The 24,361-nt window shown below is 38.3% G+C and overlaps 3 protein-coding genes across 4 annotated transcripts in view; 1 reads left to right on the forward strand and 2 right to left on the reverse strand.

The window, feature by feature from the left end:
• Positions 1-186: 186 nt before the first annotated feature.
• LOC135199862 (uncharacterized) lies at positions 187-8,716 on the reverse strand. The gene is made up of 6 exons (XM_064227995.1): positions 8,659-8,716; positions 2,898-3,006; positions 2,663-2,711; positions 1,681-1,763; positions 858-1,037; positions 187-316 (listed from the first exon to the last, which is right to left on the reverse strand). The coding sequence occupies exons 2-6, from the start codon at positions 2,985-2,987 to the stop codon at positions 290-292; spliced, it is 429 nt and encodes a 142-aa protein (XP_064084065.1). The 5' UTR covers positions 2,988-3,006; positions 8,659-8,716; the 3' UTR covers positions 187-289.
• Positions 8,717-14,151: 5,435 nt separating this feature from the next.
• LOC135199863 (uncharacterized) lies at positions 14,152-17,423 on the forward strand. Its single transcript, XM_064227996.1, has 6 exons — positions 14,152-14,234; positions 15,210-15,314; positions 15,839-15,887; positions 16,192-16,274; positions 16,746-16,925; positions 17,233-17,423. The coding sequence occupies exons 2-6, from the start codon at positions 15,225-15,227 to the stop codon at positions 17,293-17,295; spliced, it is 465 nt and encodes a 154-aa protein (XP_064084066.1). The 5' UTR covers positions 14,152-14,234; positions 15,210-15,224; the 3' UTR covers positions 17,296-17,423.
• A 4,976-nt stretch (positions 17,424-22,399) lies between these two features.
• The window catches only part of LOC135199865 (uncharacterized), a 3,339-nt gene continuing 1,377 nt past the window's right edge, over positions 22,400-24,361 (reverse strand). Inside the window, exons 3-6 of one of the 2 annotated variants that reach the window (XM_064227998.1) lie at positions 24,290-24,338; positions 23,893-23,975; positions 23,153-23,332; positions 22,400-22,520 (exon numbers count right to left, since the gene is read on the reverse strand). In XM_064227998.1, the coding sequence (XP_064084068.1) occupies positions 22,488-22,520; positions 23,153-23,332; positions 23,893-23,975; positions 24,290-24,338 (345 nt within the window). In that variant the 3' untranslated portion in view covers positions 22,400-22,487. Of the gene's footprint in view, positions 22,521-23,056; positions 23,333-23,892; positions 23,976-24,289; positions 24,339-24,361 lie in introns of those variants that run through there. The other variant, XM_064227997.1, reaches the window with a different exon arrangement.

Here is a 24,361-nt window from a genome sequence, read left to right on the forward strand (position 1 = left end):
CTGCTACCACGCTTACTTAAACCCTCAAGACTGGTTGGTAGGAGGTTCATGTTATGCTGGCTTATGCCAACACGGGCTCCGTCCCGTGTGTGATAAGGCGCGAAAAGGCGTAGAAGGCTTGGTGTGAACAAGAAAATATGATGCACTGTTATTAATAGGATATTCCGTAGGAATAAATACAATACAAACATGACGTCATTTTATTGTCCATCTATTCTACACATAACTTATATGAATAAATAACTGAGAAAATAGAGTTAGGTGATACTTTCATCCAACTAACGACCTCTCAGGCTGCAAGCTCAGGTCCTTCAAGCTGAAATAAAAGAGAGCACATTGATAGTTATTATAACGATTAGTGTGAATTTGGCTGTGTATATTAACAATTAAGTTAAGAAATAAATTATAACTTTCTTCAGCAGTGCGTGCGATTTGTCTTCCATATACTCCATAAGGATCCTGAGACAACGATGATTTTTTTATAAAAAAAAAATGTTGAATTTCTTGTGACCTTGAATTATGCAGTCTCTATTAAATTATTTTTCAAAAATAATATTAAACGTTATCATAAAATTTTATTCTTGTTAAATAACCTATTGTTGAGTGATCAATGCTCTCAATACTCACAAATACACAGGCATTAAAAAAAATGTACCTAAATGACTCGCTGTGTAAAATATTTGCTGACAATGAACGTTAAAGATGGTAAAGAAGCAATCTGACGGTTAACTAACTTGACAAATTACAGAAGTGAATAGACAGAGATCCATTTATGAAGAGACACTTTGTCGAATCACTCGTCGCACGAACGATTAACTTTATCGAATTTTCAAACGAGAAGAGGAACCTGTCCTTACCGAGATAGCGTAAGACCTCACGACGATGATGAAGTAGATCTGGACAGCTGCGAGGACGAAGAGGATAATGGCAGCGATCACGGAGTTGGTGAAGATTATGTAGAGGATGCCCACGATGATCGAGAGTGCCACGCCGATGGCACTGGCCCATACCCACGCCACGGCGAGGTTGCGGTTCTCCTGCAGGAGAGGGGCTTACGTTACATGTATATTCAGATACTAAATTAACAGGGTAAGTACATTAGGTCTACTGTTGCTCTTATGGTTGTATAATATGCCCAGGGTAAAGTGATTGATATAAAGGGTATATTTGTGCTTAATATAGGAAATAATTTGCAAACATAAAAATATAAAATTTAGTGTATCATTTGCATAATATACAGATGTATATCTATACATTGTGTGTGTGCGTGTGTGCAATGACTTCCTTGGGTTTTCTCTATAGATTTTGTCTGTCTGTAGGTATGTCTGAATGTATTTATAGGTACGAAAGCACACCTAGTAGCATTGCTGGATGTAAACATGAGAGAGAGAGAGAGAGAGAGAGAGAGAGAGAGAGAGAGAGAGAGAGAGAGAGAGAGAGAGAGAGAGAGAGAGAGAGATTATTTATTATTTAATAAATTTATTACGCCCAAAGACGTCAAACAAAGTTACATATTAGCAGTTACATACATTACATCAGAAATCAACAGAAAAAGAGAGAGAGAGAGAGAGAGAGAGAGAGAGAGAGAGAGAGAGAGAGAGAGAGAGAGAGAGAGAGAGAGTTAAGGTCTAAGTGTTTGAACATGGAGAACCCAAGTTAAGAATGATGATAGATTCTCACCGTTCTCACTCCGTGGATGAGAATGATGGAGAAGATGATCATGATGATGTCAATTGCCAGGTCCATCCATCCCTCGGGAACACCTGTAACAGGGTAATTTAAGTGAGACTGCATTTAATGTTTAAGACTCGACAATTTTTTTTCACACTCCTCTGCATGAGTCCTGGAGGTACTTCAGCATCTAGTTTTTCCAGGTTCCTTCTCCGATCCCGAGATCCTTGAAAAGGAACCTGAAAACCCTAGATGCTAAAGTAGCTCCAGGACTCGTGCAGAAGAGTGTGCTCCTGGAAACAGCGCACATTAGTGAGAAAAGTGATGGACTCCTAAGGAGGCAGGATGCAACCCGGAACTCAACACTATAAAAACCACTCGGTCGAATAGGATGACTGAGATAGACAAATAAATATTATTATTATTATTATTATTAGATTCATTATATTATTATTATTAATTATGATTATTATTATTATTATATTATTTTATTATTATTATTATTATTATTATTATTCTGGAAGTAAACCCTCTTTTGAACATGTTTTATTAAAAGTGATTGCTGCCTCAGCTGCATTAATTTTATACAGGTTCTTCTCTATTTTTCTAATTATTGCTTTCTCATTGTTGCTTAAACTGGTGAGCAACGCACCGAAGGTTGACATATCTCAATTAGGTCAAACGATTGGATTTTATTGGTAAAAAACTGAAATTTTTACCAATAAAATCCAATCGTTTGACCTAATTGAGATATGTCAACCTTCGGTGCGTTGCTCACCAGTTTAAGCAACAATGAGAAAGCAATAATTAGAAAAATAGAGAAGAACCTGTATAAAATTAATGCAGCTGAGGCAGCAATCACTTTTAATAAAACATATTATTATTTATTATTATTATTATTATTTTATCTTATTATTATTATTATTATTATTAATTATTAATTATTATTAAACAAGTACAAAACCTCTCTACAAAAGCCATTTGCACTTACCATTAACCCCAAGGTAGATGCCATACGCTCCTTCTCCGATGTGGAACAGCTTAAAAAAGAAAAAGAAAATAAAGAGATTACAAAATTTCAATCAAGATAAACATATCAAGTGTTAACTCGATTCCCCACAGTGTCACAATCATCGTTGAGAGTTCAGTAATGTCCGAGATTTATGCTTGAGAAATAACTACCAATCAACTGGATGCTTTAAACCTGACGAATCTAATTGTCTCACCAGATTGAGAATGGCGATGATCAAAGTTCCAACTCGCAGGCTGAAGCAGCAACAGCAGCCGGGTACGACGACGAGATTGTTGGCGGTCATCTTGCCGAGAGATTTTGATCTGTTGGAAGGAAGATAATAAATAAGGTTGGAATGACTTTCGGTATATTTATATCCCAAGGAGAAATTGGTTTCAATTGCTTGTGGTTTCATTTCTATCACGACACGTGTCCAGCTTCAGGGACATCAAAGAGTATGTGTGAGGGAACTACAACGTGAATTTGACTGAAGATTTTCATTTCAAGTTAATGAAGAGAATGAGTAAAATGCGTTTAGACACACACAAACAAATATATATATACATATATATATATATATATATATATATATATATATATATATATATATACATATATCTATATATATATATATATATATATATATATATAATGTGTGTGTGTGTGTGTATAACAATATATAAAAATAATGCTTGAATGTCATGAAAAAACTATTTATTTAGAATGTATCACTTTTTGATGATCTATATTATATATATATATATATATAATATATATATATACTATATATATATATATATATATATATACATATATATATATATATATATATATATATATATTCGTTAAAAGCAATTGCTTTAGTGGCATCAATAAGTTTCTTGCAGGTATCTTCATACCGACGAAGTTTTTTCCGATTCTCGTTCGTCAATTTCTGGTGAAATATACGCAGACTTCCTTCTTCCATTTATTGAATTTTGTCACGACAGCTGTTTCGCCTTATGGCATTATCAAGCGACTACTGACTTACAATCTGACCTTTCGGCCTATTTATCTCATCGTGTGGGAGGTATGACCTCGAGGTATGGGTACTGGTTAGTCTAGGGATTAACAGCTTAAGGGCGTTGTTTTAGTTACAAAGATATAAGGACATATGTACTGCGACAATAAGAGTGAAAGTTTAAACAGTGGTTAAATAAATATTCAAAATACAATGCCATGTTGCTAGAGTTTCCTTAAATGTATGTTTAAAAATTTAATATGTTACATGTTGGTTTTAGATAAAAATTACAAAATTACATACAGGAATGAAAATGAATATAGAAATCTAAATACGGGAGTACAAATATGTATATATTTTATAGCATGCATAAAGGTACAAGAGATAATTTCTGTTTATACATAAATGTGTATGATTTAAATTTGATGTGTGTGTGTGTGTGTGTGTGTATGTCCAAAATGGTCTACGTTGGTTAACGGTTGCTGATTCGTGTTGGGCGGGGTCTCAGCGACCTGAGTAAGGATGTTACTTGACTTTCGCTGACGCTGGGTCTTCTCATGCCTTCCAAGGGGCGCGATGTTCTCGGTGGATTGGGGCGCGCTGTCTGGTCCCTGTTGGCTTGGGTATTCCTTCTCCTGCTGGAGGGGAGTATATGGGTCCGATTCTTGTTGGACGTTCAAGGTCGGCTTCTGAATAGCGATGCTCACTGCTTCCGTTATTAAGAGGCGACCGTAGTTGTCTTCTCTGTGTACGACCTGGGTGCCTTCTATGAGCTCTTGTAGAGATGGCTTCCTGTCGTGAACATCTATGTAATGTTGATGGATGGCCCCTTGATTTCTATGAGCCAGCAGACGTCTCCGAAGGGTCGTTGTAGTGTGCCCGATGTAGTTTTGGCTGTGAGGTTTACACACCTCCTCTGGACAAGTAAATTTGTAAACTACATTCGTGCACATCTCCTTCGGTCCCCCCGGAGCGGTGCTGTTCTTCATTATTAAGGCTGCTACAAGGTTGGGCTTACTATATATCCTGAGGCTTATTTTATGGTAAGGGGCTTTTGGGGTTACGCCTCTGTTTATTATCCCGCGTAGTGTGCAGCAATCCTCCTTGTATGCAGACCCATAATGTACACGATGGTAAATAATCAAGTTTTCCTCGTTTTTCGCCATGGTGTTGGGTTGGTAAAATTCGTCCAATTTTCTTTTTTATTGCTGCTTTGATAATTTGATCTGCATACCCGTTGTTTGTCAGCAGTTGGCGAATTCGGTCGAGTTCGTTATGTATATCTTTCCATGATGAGCTGTGTGTGAAGGTTCTGTTGACATACGCACTCACGACAGACTTTTTATATGCGTCCGGGCACTCCCCGCGTGCGTTCAAGCAACGCCCAGCGTTCGTTGCTTTCGTATAAACGGTCGTCTTAAACTGTCCTTCTTGTTGTTTTACCAGGACATCAAGAAATGGCAAAGTCTTCTGCTGGCTGTGCTCTGTGGTGAAGTTGAGCACTGAGTTTCTTTTCAGAGCATCTGCTAGTTTTTTGGTATCTTCAGGCTCTTTTATTGTGACGAATATATCGTCGATGTACCGCCCATAAATCCTAGGTTTTAGATGTTCTCTAAAGGTCCTTTCTTCGACGGTGGCCATGTACATATTTGCAAAGAGGACCCCTAGTGGGGATCCCATGGCGACTCCGTCTACTTGTCGAAATAATTCCCCCTGATGAGAGAGGAAAGGGGCTTCTGTAGTGCTAGCTTTCAGCATCTCTCGGAGGACATCTTCGGAAATGGGCAGCGGGTTCTTCTCGGACCTGTATACACGATCAAGAATGATGTCGATCGTTTCTTCGACGGGAACGTTCGTAAACAAACTCTCCACGTCGAGTGAGGCAATGTCGTCTTCTGGTCCTTTTTCCTGTAGGAGATCAATAAACTCCACCGCTGATTTCAGTGAATATGCACCGGGTATGTAAGGTACCAGCAAATCATTCAGGACTTTCGCTATCCTATAGGTTGGGGATGTCATCTGAGAGATGATGGGCCTTAGGGGGTTGCCTGCCCCGTGAGAAGTGAGGAACACAAAGATGGCTTCGTCAACCTGGCTGGAATCGACCTTAGCCCCCATCAAAGGTCCCTCCTGAACCTGGGTCTGCAGTGCCACTATGCCAAGAAACCACACACTGAAGCCAAGAGAATAGAAACGGAGGCCCTTATAGACCGACTTTTACAACTCCGAGATGATGGTAAGCTAGAACTAACACCTACCGTCATTGATGAACTTGTTGGAGAAGCAGGACGACAGAGAGGACATTTCCGAAGCCAATTAATCACCAAGGAGATGAGGGAAGCCGCTAAAGAACTACGTAGCAACCCAGACATCATCATACGGAAAGGTGACAAATCATCAGTGTACGTAGTGATGAAGAAAAGTGATTATTTTGAAAAGATGGATAGGATCCTCCTGGACACTTCCAAATTCCAACGCTTGACAAAAGACCCCACCGAGGACCTCAGAAAGAAAGTGTCGAGGCTTGTGACTAGGGCCAACAATCAGCAAGACGTCGTAAAATTCCCTAAGGTAAAAGGAGACTATGGGCCCGGTTACTGCTACGGAACAGTGAAAACACACAAGGCAGGCAACCCCTTATGACATCCCCAACCTATAGGATAGCGAAAGTCCTGAATGATTTGCTGGTACCTACATACCCGGTGCATATTCACTGAAATCAGCGGTGGAGTTTATTGATCTCTACAGGAAAAAGGACCAGAAGACGACATTGCCTCACTCGACGTGGAGAGTTTGTTTACGAACGTTCCCGTCGAAGAAACGATCGACATCATTCTTGATCGTTGTATACAGGTCCGAGAAGAACCCGCTGCCCATTTCCGAAGATGTCCTCCGAGAGATGCTGAAAGCTAGCACTACAGAAGCCCCTTTCCTCTCTCATCAGGGGGAATTATTTCGACAAGTAGACGGAGTCGCCATGGGATCCCCACTAGGGGTCCTCTTTGCAAATATGTACATGGCCACCGTCGAAGAAAGGACCTTTAGAGAACATCTAAAACCTAGGATTTATGGGCGGTACATCGACGATATATTCGTCACAATAAAAGAGCCTGAAGATACCAAAAAAACTAGCAGATGCTCTGAAAAGAAACTCAGTGCTCAACTTCACCACAGAGCACAGCCAGCAGAAGACTTTGCCATTTCTTGATGTCCTGGTAAAACTAAAACAACAAGAAGGACAGTTTAAGACGACCGTTTATACGAAAGCAACGAACGCTGGGCGTTGCTTGAACGCACGCGGGGAGTGCCCGGACGCATATAAAAAGTCTGTCGTGAGTGCGTATGTCAACAGAACCTTCACACACAGCTCATCATGGAAAGATATACATAACGAACTCGACCGAATTCGCCAACTGCTGACAAACAACGGGTATGCAGATCAAATTATCGAAGCAGCAATAAAAAAGAAAATGGACGAATTTTACCAACCCAACACCATGGCGAAAAACGAGGAAAACTTGATTATTTACCATCGTGTACATTATGGGTCTGCATACAAGGAGGATTGCTGCACACTACGCGGGATAATAAACAGAGGCGTAACCCCAAAAGCCCCTTACCATAAAATAAGCCTCAGGATATATAGTAAGCCCAACCTTGTAGCAGCCTTAATAATGAAGAACAGCACCGCTCCGGGGGGACCGAAGGAGATGTGCACGAATGTAGTTTACAAATTTACTTGTCCAGAGGAGGTGTGTAAACCTCACAGCCAAAACTACATCGGGCACACTACAACGACCCTTCGGAGACGTCTGCTGGCTCATAGAAATCAAGGGGCCATCCATCAACATTACATAGATGTTCACGACAGGAAGCCATCTCTACAAGAGCTCATAGAAGGCACCCAGGTCGTACACGAGAAGACAACTACGGTCGCCTCTTAATAACGGAAGCAGTGAGCATCGCTATTCAGAAGCCGACCTTGAACGTCCAACAAGAATCGGACCATATACTCCCCTCCAGCAGGAGAAGGAATACCCAAGCCAACAGGGACCAGACAGCGCGCCCCAATCCACCGAGAACATCGCGCCCCTTGGAAGGCATGAGAAGACCCAGCGTCAGCGAAAGTCAAGTAACATCCTTACTCAGGTCGCTGAGACCCCGCCCAACACGAATCAGCAACCGTTAACCAACGTAGACCATTTTGGACATACACACACACACACACACACACTCAAATTTAAATCATACACATTTATGTATAAACAGAAATTATCTCTTGTACCTTTATGCATGCTATAAAATATATACATACATTTGTACTCCCGTATTTAGATTTCTATATTCATTTTCATTCCTGTATGTAATTTTGTAATTTTTATCTAAAACCAACATGTAACATATTAAATTTTAAACATACATTTAAGGAAACTCTAGCACATGGCATTGTATTTTGAATATTTATTTAACCACTGTTTAAACTTTCACTCTTATTGTCGCAGTACATATGTCCTTATATTCTTTGTAACTAAAACAACGCCCTTAAGCTGTTAATCCCTAGACTAACCAGTACCCATACCTCGAGGTCATACCTCCCACACGATGAGATAAATAGGCCGAAAGGTCAGATTGTAAGTCAGTAGTCGCTTGATAATGCCATAAGGCGAAACAGCTGTCGTGACAAAATTCAATAAATGGAAGAAGGAAGTCTGCGTATATTTCACCAGAAATTGACGAACGAGAATCGGAAAAAACTTCGTCGGTATGAAGATACCTGCAAGAAACTTATTGATGCCACTAAAGCAATTGCTTTTAACGAAAATTGTATTAGAGAAAAACTATGCCCTAAAATATATATATATATATATATATACCGAAGAAAAAAGTAAATAGATACAAAAGAAAAAGAAGCTAATATAATTATATAACTTCAAGTCCCAGCGACTTGTAAAGAATAAAAAAATGACTCCCTTACCTTCAAGAAAGCTGTGATATAGGTCTCCTAGTCTCTTCGCAGTCGAAGTCACACTAACGACACCTGACTTGCCACTCTGATATTTATACGTTGTGGACCCGCGAAACCCACTTTCCATATCTTCCGGAGCGGAAGCGTGTTCTTGGAATAACAAAGGCTAAAATGTTTTAATATTTGCATAACTCCTAGCGACACTTGAACGAAGTTTTCAACCCACTGCGTCATACTTATTTTCATCGAAGCCTTAGTGTATTAGATTGTTTGTTTATTTGTATGGTGTTTTAACGCTGCATGGAACCAGTGGTTATTCAGCAACGGGACCAACGGCTTTAGTACGTGATTTCCGAGCCACGTCGAGAATGAACTTCTATCACCAGAAATACACATCTCTCACAACTCATTGGAATGCCCGAGAATCGAACTCGCGCCCACTGAGGTGGCAGGCCAAGGCCACACCGATCACGCCACTGATGCGCTCTTTTAATGTATTAGATGGGTTTAAAAAATTCTTAATTTTAAACTGAAAGCAATATAATTTGATGTATAAAATGTTTTCTGTGAACATTCAGTTTAGTAATCTGTCAGATTTTATTTCAATGAGTCTTCAACACATTGCAAGTATCTATAAACATGAAATCCTTAATATATTAAATAACCTAAAGATTTCTCACGTTACATGATGGAAAATAAAATATCCAACGCAAAAAAAGTTTCTTCTAAAAATTCAATGTGCAGTCTATACGATTATTTGGGTTAATGCCAGAATGAGTCTTTAACCAACTGCTAATTAATACTTATCTCGACAAAATCCTTAATACAGTTGGTATCAGCTTCAAAAATTCTCAAGTTAAAGACTTAAAAATAAAATATTTTACGCAAAAAAAGATTCCTGTAAACAGTCAGTTTTTCAGTCTATGAGATTTTTGGGTCCAGGACAGAATGAATCTTCAACCAATTGCCAGCGCCTCAGTGGCGTGATCGGTATGGTCTTGACCTGTCACTTCAATGGCAGCGAGTTCGATTCTCAGGCATTCCATTGGTGTTAGAGATGGGTATTTCTGATGAAGTTAACTCTCGACGTGGTTCGGAAGCCACGTCAAGCCGTTGGTCCCGTTGCTGAATAACCACTGGTTCCATGCAACGTCAAAACACCATACACAACAAACAAAAAACCAATTGCGTAATACTTATACTCATAAAATCCTTAATGCATTAGATAGCTTCAAGACTTCGTAGGTTAAAAGCTAGAAAACAACATAATTAGACGGAGAACGAAATCTTTCCCCTAAACATTCAGTTTTGCAACCGGCAATTTTTGGGGTCGAGGCCAGAAAGAAATTTGGGCAACATTCTGAAGAAACAGATGACGTCATCGGGAAACTTTACCAAAACAGTGACGGACGCTTTTAGCACAAAGCCTATTTCCGTACCCTATGCCAATATTGGGCCAATCGACATCACTTCCGCCTTACAAGGTCATTTGACAGTTTTACCCACATACATACAACTGATGATCTATCTATCTATCTAAAACTGAGTTTTTATCTTTATCTCTGGATGGCTATAACTATATCTGAGCACTTCTGATTGTCTGTTTTTCTCAACTATGTATTTAACCGTTCTAGCCATATATATAATATATATATATAATACTATTATATATATTATTATATATTAATATATATATAGATATATATAATATATATTAATATATATTATATATATATATATAAATTATATATATCAATTATCAGTTTATTTTTCATACGCGCACAACAAAACCGAACGGCAAAATGGCTGATGTTTCACATATGAAAACGAGACGAGTCGGCCACGAAAAACGAATCACTAACCCAAAAGATACAAGCGCCTCAGTGGCGTGGTTGGTTTGGTGTTTGCTTCTCAGGAGAAAAAAAAATTCTGTTGTGGATTCCTTAAGAAAGTCAGATTGAATTATGAACATTTAAATCATTGATTTTTTCATTTAAAAAAATCATGATCTTTTTTATTGTTTTGATTTTTTTATTTGAAAGCAAACAAATTGAAGAATACGGTTTGGAGGTTAATAAAAACTTGAGCATTATGCTGCATCTATTTATTTTCATATAAAAAATTGCAAGTAATACTTTAGGACAGAACTGAAACCTAAAAGATAAATCAATAGTAATTCTGCCGTAAAATACATTTTGAGGGGAAAAAAGGATTGAAAAAACATCTAACAAATAAAAAAAAACTCAAATAGATAAAAAAAAAAAATCAAATAAATCATGAAAATTAAAACATCACATTTTTTTTTTTTTTTTAATTTTCCATAAGATAAAAATAATCATCAACCCTGATTGTAGTCCTCCGCTGTGAGATTACCTCCTTTCAAAGTTGTTTACAAACACTTCTTCTTCTTTGCATTTTCTTGGAGGACTGTGACGTCCATAGAGTGTAAACATTGACAGAGAACGTATGATTCGGGAATAAGACCAAGTGATGGGACACACGAAGTCATTCAGCGGTGATAGGAACATTGAGAGTAAAAGATACATGAGTGTAACAGGAGGAAAACTGTTAGATGATGGAAAGTAAGACCGAAGAATTAGAGTATGAATAGAGGTGCAGTAAAAGGAATGAAAGGGATTGCAGCTAAGGTCCGAAGAGACGCTGCGACGAACCTGTAGGTGATGCCTACAGTGCACCAAGCCTGAGGTGCACTGACGGCTCTATCCTCCTACGGGGGTAAGTATTAGTGATTTTGATCTTGCTCACGCCAGCCTGCCTTCTGTATGTAAAACGGGATCGAGGCTATTGTTATTCATCTTGCTTCTTCTCTCTCTCTCTCTCTCTCTCTCTCTCTCTCTCTCTCTCTCTCTCTCTCTCTCTCTTCTTCTTCTTCTTCTTCTTCATCATCATCATCTTCTCTTCTTCTCCTTCTCCTTCTTCTTTTACATGTCATTAAAGTAATACCATCAGTGATCAGCGATAAAATGGATTACGCATTATTATTTTCGGAGCAACAAAGAGGCAAGCGAAAGATTATTATTATTATTATTATTATTATTATTATTATTATTATTATTATTATTATTATTATTAGGAACAGAACTTCATTTCTGCACCAAGAAATTACAATAAATGGAATTCAAATATAAAAAAATTATTTTAAAAAAGTCATATAACACTGATCTATATATATATATATATATATATATATATATATATATATATATATATATATATAGTATATATATGTATATGTATGATATATATGATATGTATGATATATATGATATATATATATATATATATATATATATATATATATAGTATATATATATATATATATATATATATATATATATATATATATATATATATATATATATATATATATATATATATATATATATATCTAGTAAAGTATATATATATATATATATATATATATATATATATATACATATCTCACAAACTTATAACAAACGATTCTCAGGAATTAGTTAGGAATTACATTTGCAAAAGAGCTAACCATCTAACCACAGGGTCCTCTCAGAAAAAAAAAAAAATTACCTGCGCCAGCCAGGGGAACCTAAAGCCCATCTGGTTATCAACATCCGGCCCGAGAGAGTGTGATAATCGGACATCCGTCTGGTTGGAGTGTCCTATTCGAAATAGACATCCGAATCCCGTTACTAAGGACTGGGGGAGACGGCCGGATACCGCTGAAAAGTGTAGGGTATGTGTGCGTGGATAGTTTGTTTGTATGGTGTTTTTACGTTGCATGGAACCAGCGGTTATTCAGCAACGGGACCAACGGCTTTAGTACGCGACTTCAGAACCACGTCGAGAGTGAACTTCTATCATCAGAAATACACATCTCTCACCCCCCTCAGTGGAATGCCCGAGGATCGAACTCGCGACCACCGAGGTGGCAGGCCAAGACCATACCGATCACGCCACTGTGACACTCTTGCGTGGATAGTCACAGGATTTGTCACTAGATGCAAATTGATTTCCTGTATCGATTTTTTTTTTTTTTTTAATGGATCATAGCGGTTTTTCCCTATGGGCCAATCAAGGTCACTCTTTTTTTTTTTTTTGGAAGTATTGTGACATATAAGGGTTTTTCAAAAGTTCGTAAAAGGAAGTTTGTTAAAGAAAAAATATGATTAATATGTGACGTCAGAATGAATGACGGAACTCTACTACATCAGTTCCGGTTTTGCGCAACCACGTCTACGCGTCTTAATTGTTTATTGCTTATTCCAGTATTGGAACTGGAATATAAAATGCAAGCCGTAGGCCTAGTGCTGGGACCTTTGAAGTCATTCAGCGCTGAGAATAATTTCGGGACGATTGTTAGGAAAGGGTGTACAGTAAGATGTGAGAAAGATAATATGAATAGAGGTACGGTAAAAGGAATTAATAGGGGTTGCAGCTAGGGGCCTCAGGACAGCTGCAAGGAAAGAGAATAAAAAGAGAGGTACGATAAAAGGAATGGAAGGGGTTGCAGCTACGGGCCGAAGGGACGCTGCAAAGAACAGAAAGTAATGCTTACAGTGCAATGCGCGAGGTGCACTGATGGCACTCAACCCCTACGGGGCATATGGCAGCATATGAGGTGTAAGGAATGGCGGATACTAATGAAGGATTGAATGCCGACTGAAGGAACTGTATTGAAGCCCGAATGATGTAGAAGAAAGGTCTACTAGGTCTACAAACAGTTCCTCGTTAGACGAGTGCTTCACGTGCTCGCCTACCGATTCGGTAATCCCGAGTTCGATTCCCAGTTCTGCCAACGTGGAGGAATCAGAGGAGTTTGTTTCTGGTGATTAGAAATTCATTTCTCGACATAATGCGGTTCGGATCCCACAGTAAGCTGTAAGTCCCGTTGCTAAGTAGCCAACGGGTTCCTAGCCACGTAAAAATACCTAATCCTTCGGGCCAGCCCTGGGAGAGCTGTTAATTAATCAGCTCAGTGGTTTGGTTAAACTTAGATACACTTAGGTCTATAAACATGAAGGTGTTAAACTTAGATACACTTAGGTCTATAAATATAAAGGTGTTAAACTTAGATATACTTAGATCTACAAACGTAAGGTGTTAATAGCCTAACCTACGTAGGTTCGGACGAACCTCTAAAGGTTAATTGATGCATTACTTTCACGTAAACGTAATTCCCTCTCTCTGTCTCTGTGGGTACTCGGATACGGAAACAGTCCGGTCAAGGTGAAAGGAAATGAATTCGAAAAGCAATTATACAACAGCTCGGTATTAATTGATCCCTGGGCCACCTCTGACGTCTTCAGTGACTTACCAACCCGGCGCCGGAAGTCCCGGCGCCAAAACAATCCAAATTTCTTTCGCGTTTTCTTCGTAACGACGTGACGTTTATCCCTTTCTTGTGTATAAAGCGAATTATGTAGATTTTTTTTTTTAATCAATGGTAACCCTTTTTCCGAAAGCTCTCTGGGTATATAAGGGACACACGAACCTTCCTTTGCTATCAGTATCATTATACGCTGTCAAGACAAACAGCAGGCTAAGGCATTACTCTTTCTCCGAGAAAAAGGGACATATTTCACCAGGTTGGTCAGAAGTTACATTGAAGTGATATTTGTTTATTTCATTTAATTCTCCTTGGTATTACACTAACACGCGTATTATTCGTGAATTCGCTAGCGGGCATTTTCGATCCGAACTGAGTCTGGTATTTTCGTCACTGTAATTAAAATTGTATCCCCAAATTCAAGATTACACTCATTTTTACATGCATCATATCTTGATTATGAAATCCAATTTCTTTGTGAATTTTCTTTGATTGTTTACGATCCAAGTCTTTGTGAATTTTATATCATTGTTTACGATCCAAGTCTCTGTAAATTTTCTGTCATTGTTTACGATCCAAGGCTTTGTGAATTTTATATCATTGCTTACGATCCAAGTCTCTGTAAATGTTATATCATTGCTTACGATCCAAGTCTTTGTGAATTTTATATCATTGCTTACGATCAAAGTCTGTGAATTTTATATCATTGCTTACGATCAAAGTCTTTGTGAATTTTATATCATTACTTACGATCAAAGTCTTTGTGAATTTTATGTCATTGTTTACGATCCAAGTCTGTGAATTTTCTGTCATTGTTTACAATACAATGTCTTTGTGAATTTTTCTGTCATTGTTTAAGATCCAAATCTTTGTGAATTTCCCTTCATTGTTTACGATCCAAGTCCTTGTGAATTTCCTATCACTGTTTATGATCCAATTTCTTTGTGAATTATCTGTCTTAATTTATAATCCAAGTCTTTGTGAATTTCCCATCATTGTTTATGATCCAACGTCTCTGAATTTTGCCATAGTTTACAATCCAATTTATATCTGAATTTTCTGTCATTGTTTATAATCCAAGTCTTTGTGAATTCCCCATCAATGTTTACGATCCAGTGTCTTTGTGAATGTACAACCATTGCCCAGTCTCTTCCATGTCTATAATATACCTTCCACAGTCTAACCCACACAAGGTCACTTCACAGCGCTTATCGTTTCGAATTCCATCTTCCAGCATCCAGAAGAGAAAATGGCAGACCACCAGAAGTTCGTTCTCACCAGCTGCTGCTGTGGGTGTTCTCTCAGAACAGGAGCTCTCATCATCGCCATTCTCAGCCTGGTAAGCTCTTGGTGGCTGGTTTAGCTGACGCTGGCCTTATGCCAGCACTTGTCTTTGCCAAGAGGCAGCCCTTCAGTTTGGTAAGGTGTGAAAGGGAGCAGGAGGCTCTGTGCGAACCCCTGAGCTCTGACAACCAACAGGAACAAGGTCATGGTCAGTTGTAAATCAATGAAAACTTACAGTCACGCAGATATAATTTATCATAAAAGTAATAATTGAAGTCCCGGACGACCTACCTATGTATATATATATATATATATATATAGTATATATCTATACATACAAATTAATGCACTGCATATAATCTACGCATGAAACCAGGGGTCGATCCTATGGGGAAGGCCCTTAAATTCATTGTAGCCCCCACGAAAGTACCTGCTATTAGTCGACGGTACTGAGTTTGTACCAAGGTAGAAAAGGGTATAGCGTAGCTTGTAACCTCTCCCCGCACGTGACGTGTGTGCGCGCACGGGCGCGTCTTGACTTCCGTTTGGTATTAACGTAATGTGTCTTCAATTTTTCAGGTACTGAGCATCATAGGCTTAGGGCTTGGCATCTTCGCTGGAGTAATTGGTAAGTTACGTCATTTTTTCCTCCGGCTTGAAATATGAATCACCTTAAACTTTTCAACTCTCCAACAAGCGAACGACTCGGCTAAAACATTCGGTCACTTTATCCAATAATTTTTTATCGCCTGTCTTGAGTTTTGAATTCCCCTTCATTTTTTCCGCGATGATTTATATGAGAAACATTACTTACTGAGCACCTCTTCTTGTACTTGTGTCTTGGGGTTTGAATTCACAATCTTTTTCGTTTATGATTTATATGAGAAACATTACTTGCTGACGTTCGCATTCTCCTTCTTCTTCTTCTACAGGTCTTCTGGAAGGATGGGTGGATGTTGCCATCGACGTGGTCAACATCATCCTGGCTGCCATCCTCATCCATGGCATTAGGACCGTGAGTTTTTTTTTTTTAACTAATTTTTGGGTTTATTGTTAATCTAAATTATTATCATGTCTTTAGTGAGGATCAGTACCTTTAATTAAAGCTCTGTAAGAATAGGATTTTTTTATTATTTTTTTTAACAGGTCAGAATATGTTTGTTTTTCTGTCGTTATCTTTCATCAGTATACAATTATTTCTATGATATACTTCCTTTTATTGAATACTCGCTAGCTCTTACGTGTATTATCGCCATTAATTTTACAAAGAGCATATTAAACGTAAAACAAAACTAGGCCTAATTTTATCCTCATATTTTCAATTAATTTACAAAAATAATACAATCCATTTTGTTCCCATTACAAATTTATCCTGTTATTCAATAACTATTAACCGCTGTAGTAGTATCTCTCCTCTACGTTAGAACCAACCTAATATCCAACTTAAAAAGCTCATAAATCAAACTTAATTCTTTTCTCGCCTCAGGAGCAACGCCGCTTCGTCCTCGCCTGGGTGTGGACAACGATCGTCACGATCATCCTAACCGTCATCCTGGGCATCTTCGTCATCCTTCTGTCCTCATCCGTCACGGCAGCCATTATCCTCTTCATCTTTGCCGCCATCCAGGCCTACTTCATCCTAGTCGTCTGGTCATACGCCGTGTCGGTAAGAGTGACACTTGGATTTCCATATACTTGCCTTCGAGAAAGTTGCATTGATTTATCTTGCCATGTTTTCATCTAAATAACGTATTTCATAAATATAAGTTTAAAATAATGTATAATAAAGCCTTTTTTAATCATTATTGTTCATTCTTGTTGGATCACTTGTACGTCTATAATAAAAAAAAAAAACATTGATTTTCCTACAGAATTTTACTCGGAAAGTCTATAGCACAGTTATCATTTCTTTTTTCTTCTTCTTCTTCTTTCGCAAAAGAATTTAGTGTTCCGTTTTCTTTGTTTACTTTCAGCTGGAGACGCCAGAACTGCCAGTAACGCGCCAATCGACGTTGCAGGCTTTGCAGCAGCAATGACCGTTGGAAGACACAGTATTTTCAGCAGACGCCGAAGAACTCTGTCAGTTTATTTGTGCAACAAATGAGTAGTTATTGCCAATCACATTTTAGTTTTCTGCATGTTTTATTTATTTCATTCTTGAATAAATTTCGAAGTAAATTTTGATTTGGTTGTTTCATTTTCGACACTTGACGACTTCGTCTGATCAGACTTTGCAACATTAAGTGTGGTGTACCTTATTCTTTGGTTATTTTTTTATTTCGAACGGACATTTCAAATTGCAAACAAGAAAGCAACCTCAACTTTGATTTGTGGTTTTATTAAAGTTGAAGTAGTGAGGAACACTTTGCTACAAAAAGATAGTTAAAAAAGACACAGGATCCCATTGATAACAGATTTCATAAATAAACTGTAGCAATCATTACTCAATACAAACGATACACAAAAACCCAATGCGCATAAAACTAGCGGCAAAAGATCGGGAAAACTTCACTCTAAATGTAAATGTCACCATGACCCCATAACTCGGAACATTTGGTCGAAATAAAAAAAAGCGCCTCAGCGGCGTGGTTGGTATGGTATTAGCGTCCCACCTCGGTGGTCGCGGGTTCGATTCTCGGCCATTCCATTGAGGAGTGAGAGATGTGTATTTCTGGTGACAGAAGTTCACTCTCGACGTGGTTCGGAAGTCACGTAAAGCCGTTGGTCCCGTTGCTGAATAACCACTGGTTCCATGCAACGTAAAAGCACCATACGAACAAACAAACAAAAAAAAGTTGAGGACCAACGGTGGAGTCAGGCGAGAAAGTTTTACATAGATTATTAAATATCTGCATGAAAACATGCAAGTAAACAAGTTTTCCTATGACTAGAGTTACAAAATGAAAAATTTAATGAATGTTACTCTCACAATTATGTCATGAGGAGAGAAGATGAACACGTATGTAAGAGGGTTATGAACATGGAGGTGGAGGGCCAAAGTTCAGGTGGAAGGATAAATTATTGAATGACATGAAGGAAAAAGGTCTAAGAGAACAAGATGTACAGGACAGAGGAAGATGGAGAAGGCTGACTAGAAACAGCGAGCCCGTATAGAAATGGGAAAAGCTGAAGACGATAGACTCAATTGTTATTCAATACCCAAGTGGACTGGTATACAATATATCAAAACTCACTTTTAAGAAGCTGAAATATCTACCAAGTGACACTCGACAACATCTAAGCTACGCTAATGACATGGCTCCAATCTCTCCTTATCTCTGAGTTCAGGGGTCTATACCAGCCCTCTTTGTCGTTTTCACGCCTTGTTCTAACCCAAGTCTGCTAAAAATACTATTGCCATCCCCACTACTTAATTTTCCGCACTTTTTCGCCACTAGTGTCTTATAAGAATTTCATTTTATATCCTATAGTAATATCAAAAATATCGCATATGCCACAAAAACCCAAACTGAAATTCTCTTAAACCAAAAACCATGCTTCTGATAAAGAATATAAGTCTAAACGTCTGATCTAAGTGATATTTAGAGCTGTCTTTGGATTTTATGAAAACACAGTTTGCATGAATTAAGTGTGTACTGCTTTGGGAACTGTCTGCTATGGAATAGCTATTTTCTTTACCTCAAGTGAAGTTGACATCTTCAAATATTAATACCTAACTAGCTACAGTGCCAGGCCCATAGATAGCTCCCCCTCCCCCACCCAACATAGCCTATGGCACTATATATAGATAATAACAGATAATGGTGATGCAACCAAACTTAACCTAACCTAGGGCGCCGGTCTCTACCCAACCTGGAACATTACACTAACAAAACCTACTATGAGATTCAGGGCCTCTGTAACACGGTTTTTTGGACTTTGCTCCTTGTCAAAGCATCGGATGTAGCTGAAAGTTGACATATGTATATTTTACAACCACACACAAATTTTGTTAGCATTATCAATAACCTAAACCCGATAGTTTTAATTTTTATAGAGTAAAAATTATCTAGCCGACGCCATGGCCAATGATTACGACCCAAGAGTCGAAAAACATTCATTACGTAAGCAAAGTAAACACCTTTTGACGAAATGTTGTCCCGCCCATCCACTAGACAGAAAATCATTCTCCTTGTTCCATCGGCTCTGAAACCCGAAGACTTTATGAATGGCGGAACGATACATAGATGTGGGTGGGGTATCTGTGCTAGCGTAGTAATACTACTGTAGCAGTAGTGCCGCAACAGTATATGCGTAATATACATGAATTAAACGTTTAGGCCAACTGCTGGGATCCTTGAGGATCATTTAGCACTTCTTACAACTACTCGAGAAATGAGTTTTTTATAGACAGAAGTTAAATTTTGTAATCCAACAATGCCCATGATAGCCTTCAGTGTTATCCCGAATTATAACGAGGCCAAAGTGGGTGGAGCCTCATGAAGTTATCATTCTGACGATCATTACTGGTGAAGGTTTAAAGCCAAAATACGGTACCGGCTATTTTTTTTCAGTAAATAGGTAGATAGCCAATAAATAAAAATTGCTTGACATTGGATATAGCAGTTATCAAATCAAGCTTGTCTACTATGTTTTTTGAAAATTACCAACTATTCCCTACATCTTGTCAATCTGATTGTGACCTATAAAGTAGACTGTAAATTCTTAGGAAACTTATTTTGGGAGTTAGACTAATAATCGAAGTGTTTTTGTATTTATTAACATATTTTGTTGGTTTGTTCATTATGGCAATTATCAGTGGAGAGGTTTCAGAGTTCATAAAGGTGTACTGCTTTGCTTGTATTTAAATTTGTTTGTCATTGTTGCCAGAGGTATAGCCTTCGTTACGTATAGCCAATCACCCATCGAGAAAGAGGGAAGAAATGCTGTCATAAGTTACGTAACGAGTGCGTTCGAAACCTTTTCTCCGAGTAAGTTGGCCCGTCTTCAAAAAAAGTCACTTTTACATTATAAGTACCAAATTTATTCAACCTACGTAATGCAGAATACAGTCAAAATTTATGTGTAGATATGTATTCTGAATAAGGGTTATACGTATTTATGAAATGCATAGATAAAAAGTTATTGCGAAAAAACCGTGTTACAGAGGCCCTGAATCTCATAGTAGGTTACTAGACACTTACTTTATATCTTGTGAGTGGTTTTCGTCTAAGAACATTCAATAAAACCTTACCTTTGTCAGAAGTTCCACAGCTCGCAGAGGCAGGATATCGTATGGATCTTGGAATACGCCTTCATATTTCACTACTAGTATTTTGTTTTTGACACCCAAAAAACGATTTCCCATGGTCGGATATAGCGGCTTCCAATATCGTTAAAATTTTACTTTGTTATCCAATTAAACCCTAGAAACGCTCAAAGGATCCTAAAAACGTTCAAACAGGCTGGAATAATACAATGGACAAGAATCTCGCGTCTGCTCTGCACCAAACGAATCATGACTAAGAACTGAGTTTTTTTTCTCCTTTTTTAAGCAACGCCTGAATTCCACAATCACACTTAATTGGCGAACCATGACTTAGAAACCTCATTTCCAGTCGAAAATAATAAAAAGCTTTCTTTATATGCTAGCCAACCTGACAATTCTATGTCATAAAATCCGGGAACCTTAATCGCGTCAATAAATTAGAACCACCACCAAATGGGTAACGGCATTTGTCAGCGAACTTGTAAGATTTCATTATGAATTTCGTATGGAGTTTTGTGTGTAAACAAATGTCGTGAACTGGTATACATAAAAGTAGCATAATACCTCATATCTAACATAATTCCTCCATGTGCGGAGACCCCAATCTCGAGAACTTACTCTCCTTGGTGGAATATGTTGAAGTCTTCGCAGAAGCACTGCTGTAGTACCAATGTCTATAGCATTTTTTTAAATCTCTGGACCTAGCACTATATCATGCACTGCTATGACAGTATTGTTCGCGCATTGTTAGTCTCAATGTTATTTGAATTATTCCACTGCGTGTTGTTTGACTACAAGCAGGAATTTCCCCAATTCTATTAATCTTACTGAGCAAAATGGGTTTTTATATACATATTGTTCTAGCTTTAGTTGATTACAGTTACTTGTTTTGTGGGAAATAAATTTTGTTCTTTATTCTGAAATCCACAGTAAACGCACGAGCCAACGGTTGTTTTCTGCATGCTTTTGAAAAGTTTCATTGTAGATCGAGTTTATAAGACTTTTGTTGACGCAAATAAAGTAACGAACCTATGCTAAAATATCACGAAATAGAAAACAAGACACTGTGCACTGCGGAGCCAGTCCCTCTAACTACTGACCCCTGAACAGCATAAGTTTAAAGAACAAGGTCTTCTCTAGACCTTGGGAGAATGCAGGTACCTTGGGCCGAGCTTTGAGAAGGCTCGTGACTTCTGTCGCGGGACTTACAGCCGTTATAAAGGAAAATTCCAGCTACTAATACCGGTCCTTTTGTAAGTGTGGATAATCCTGTTTATCATTATTATTTTAGACTTAGACACTTCATGCAATCTTAATTTCATACAACGTAACTTTTTTTTATTTATGCTCCTACCTTTACTGGGGTTTTATTAAATGCTTTTATATCGTAAGATCGAGAAACTTCATGCATTTTAAACAAACTTGGTTGCCCTAATTTCTACTTTAATCATAAAGACATGAGAACATACTTTTCTCCTACGTTAGAGATTATCAGAGAATTAAAAATAATTTCATATCGGTGACTTTTTCAATAAAGTTATTTTCAACCCTTCCACGAAAACTGAGTTCTTGGGTGTTTGTGTACATAAACAAACATCCACAGTTCACATTATGTTGGAAGAGTTAACTATCAAAATTGTTATAGCCTGATAATACTTTGAGATTTTTTTTATTTTTCATCTATTTGTCTTCTTACTTTGGGGCGTAATCCAGTCATGAACAGATAAGAGGGGACCATTTGCTATAATGCGGAAATCAGCTCAAATTCCCAATAAACCCAAAGGTAAAACCCAGACAAAACCTTCATCTACAACGAACTTTTTCGAAACCAACCGTCGTTGGGAATGAAACAAAACGAACAGAAACCTTATGTAGATTTATTCATACAAGTAAATAAATTAAAACAATCAGTAGTACTACATGTCATCCATGACTTACTGAGACCGTTATATGTCGACAGCGCCAAGGATTCGTGGTGCAAAATCATCTCGTCTCAGTGATGGTCCTGTCGTGTAGAGTCTACCGCGATACCGGGAGCTCTGGTGTCTCCAGCTAACGGAGAAGAAGAAGAAAATAAAGCGCGTGAATCAATTACGTAGGTAGTTGTTTCAGATGAAGCCAGGCTTGTGTGTTGTTCTAGATTAAGCCAGGCTTGTGCTGGCACGGACTCTTGCTCTTAAAGGAAGCTCAAAATATCCACTAAGAATTCGCCTGCTATTATGTATATTTATATATAATTTACAGTAGCATTTTCTTAAAATTTCACTTGAATACCACAACCGCTCCCATGAGGGCCGCCGTGTCTAGTACTAGCCCCATGGGAATCCCCTTTATATCCGTGGTTATAACATAAACAAATGACAGTAAGTATCAGTAACAATCAATTTACTATAGATTTTTGTATGGCTTTCCCTTCAAGTCATTTAAAGAATTTAAAGAGACTTCAAAGCACAACATAGCAACTCCGATATCAAGTCGTTATGTTAAAAGTAAAATAAAACATACATTTATATCCAGTGTTAACATTACCTTGTAAGAGAGAGAGAGAGAGAGAGAGAGAGAGAGCAATAAAAAGAAAAGTAGGAGTACTAAACATTTGGAGGAGGGGATAATAATTCGAAGAAAAGGCGAAAAGATAGAGAGATAGATTAAACATTCATAGAGAGAGAGAGAGAGAGACCCACCGAGATGGCGTAGGACCTGACGACGAGGATGAAGTAGCTCTGGATGGCGGCGAAGATGAAGAGGATGACGGCCGCCGTGAGGGATGACGTCAGAAGGATGATGAAGATGCCCAGGGCCACCGTCAGGATGACGGTGACGATCGTTGCCCATACCCAGACGAGGACGAGGGGCCGGCGTTCCTGAGGGTGGGTACAAGAAGGCTAAATTAAGATCCTCGGTGAGGAATCAGTGGAGCCAGTCGCCTGGCTCCTTGAGGAACTGGAATTGGGATATAAGGTTTAGGTCAAAAGACCAAGTGTTGGGGGCTATGAGGTCTTGGAGCGTAATATTTAGGTCTAAGGCCAAGCACTGGGACCTATGAGGTCATTCAGCACTGAAAGGGGAATTGGCAGTAAAGAATGCTTTAAAGGTGCAACAGGAGGAGAACCTCAAGGCAGTTGCATTATGAAACAACTGTTAGGAGAGGGTGGGGAAAGTAAGGTGGATGAAAGGTAATATGAACGGAGGTACAGTAAAGGGAATGAAAGGGGTTGCAGATAAACACCGAAGGGACGCTGCAAAGAGCCTGAAGTACGCTTACAGTACACAGCATGAGGTGCAAAATTGACAAGTTAATATCCAGAAACACCAAGAGTTAATAACATTTGCTCACTACTTTGATAAACATCTATAAAGTTACTCATTCTATGTCCATTATGAAGTCATCATATGAAATAGAATTCATGAAAGCAACACCCACTGTCCTGATTCCATGAATGAGAACTGCGGCCAGGATAATGTTGACAACATCGATACCGACGTCTAGCCATCCTTCCGTCAGACCTGGAAAAGAATATGGCGGATTTTCTATTAAAAAAAAATGACGTAAATTACTAGAAGACTTTACTTTCTAAAGAATCATAAACGCATATCAAGTTATCTTATTATAAATGTCATACGATTATCTTTAGAATATATTTGTGACTTTATCACGTAGACATTCAAAATGAGAATTACGAAAATGAATAAATTTAACTGACGTGAAAATAAGCTTATTTTTCATGCAGGTTGAATGAACGATGATCGATAAATCGAATAACTGAATGCCAGTAGACACAGCTGATTTGCAGAGACCAACAATGTTTTGCAGAACTTACCACTTACTCCAGCGAAGATGCCAAACCCGAGCCCAACCAGACTGAAGATCTGGAAATTATAGATAATTGTTT

Source organism: Macrobrachium nipponense, chromosome 26 (genome assembly GCF_015104395.2).
Source record: "Macrobrachium nipponense isolate FS-2020 chromosome 26, ASM1510439v2, whole genome shotgun sequence".
NCBI lineage: Eukaryota > Metazoa > Arthropoda > Malacostraca > Decapoda > Palaemonidae > Macrobrachium > Macrobrachium nipponense.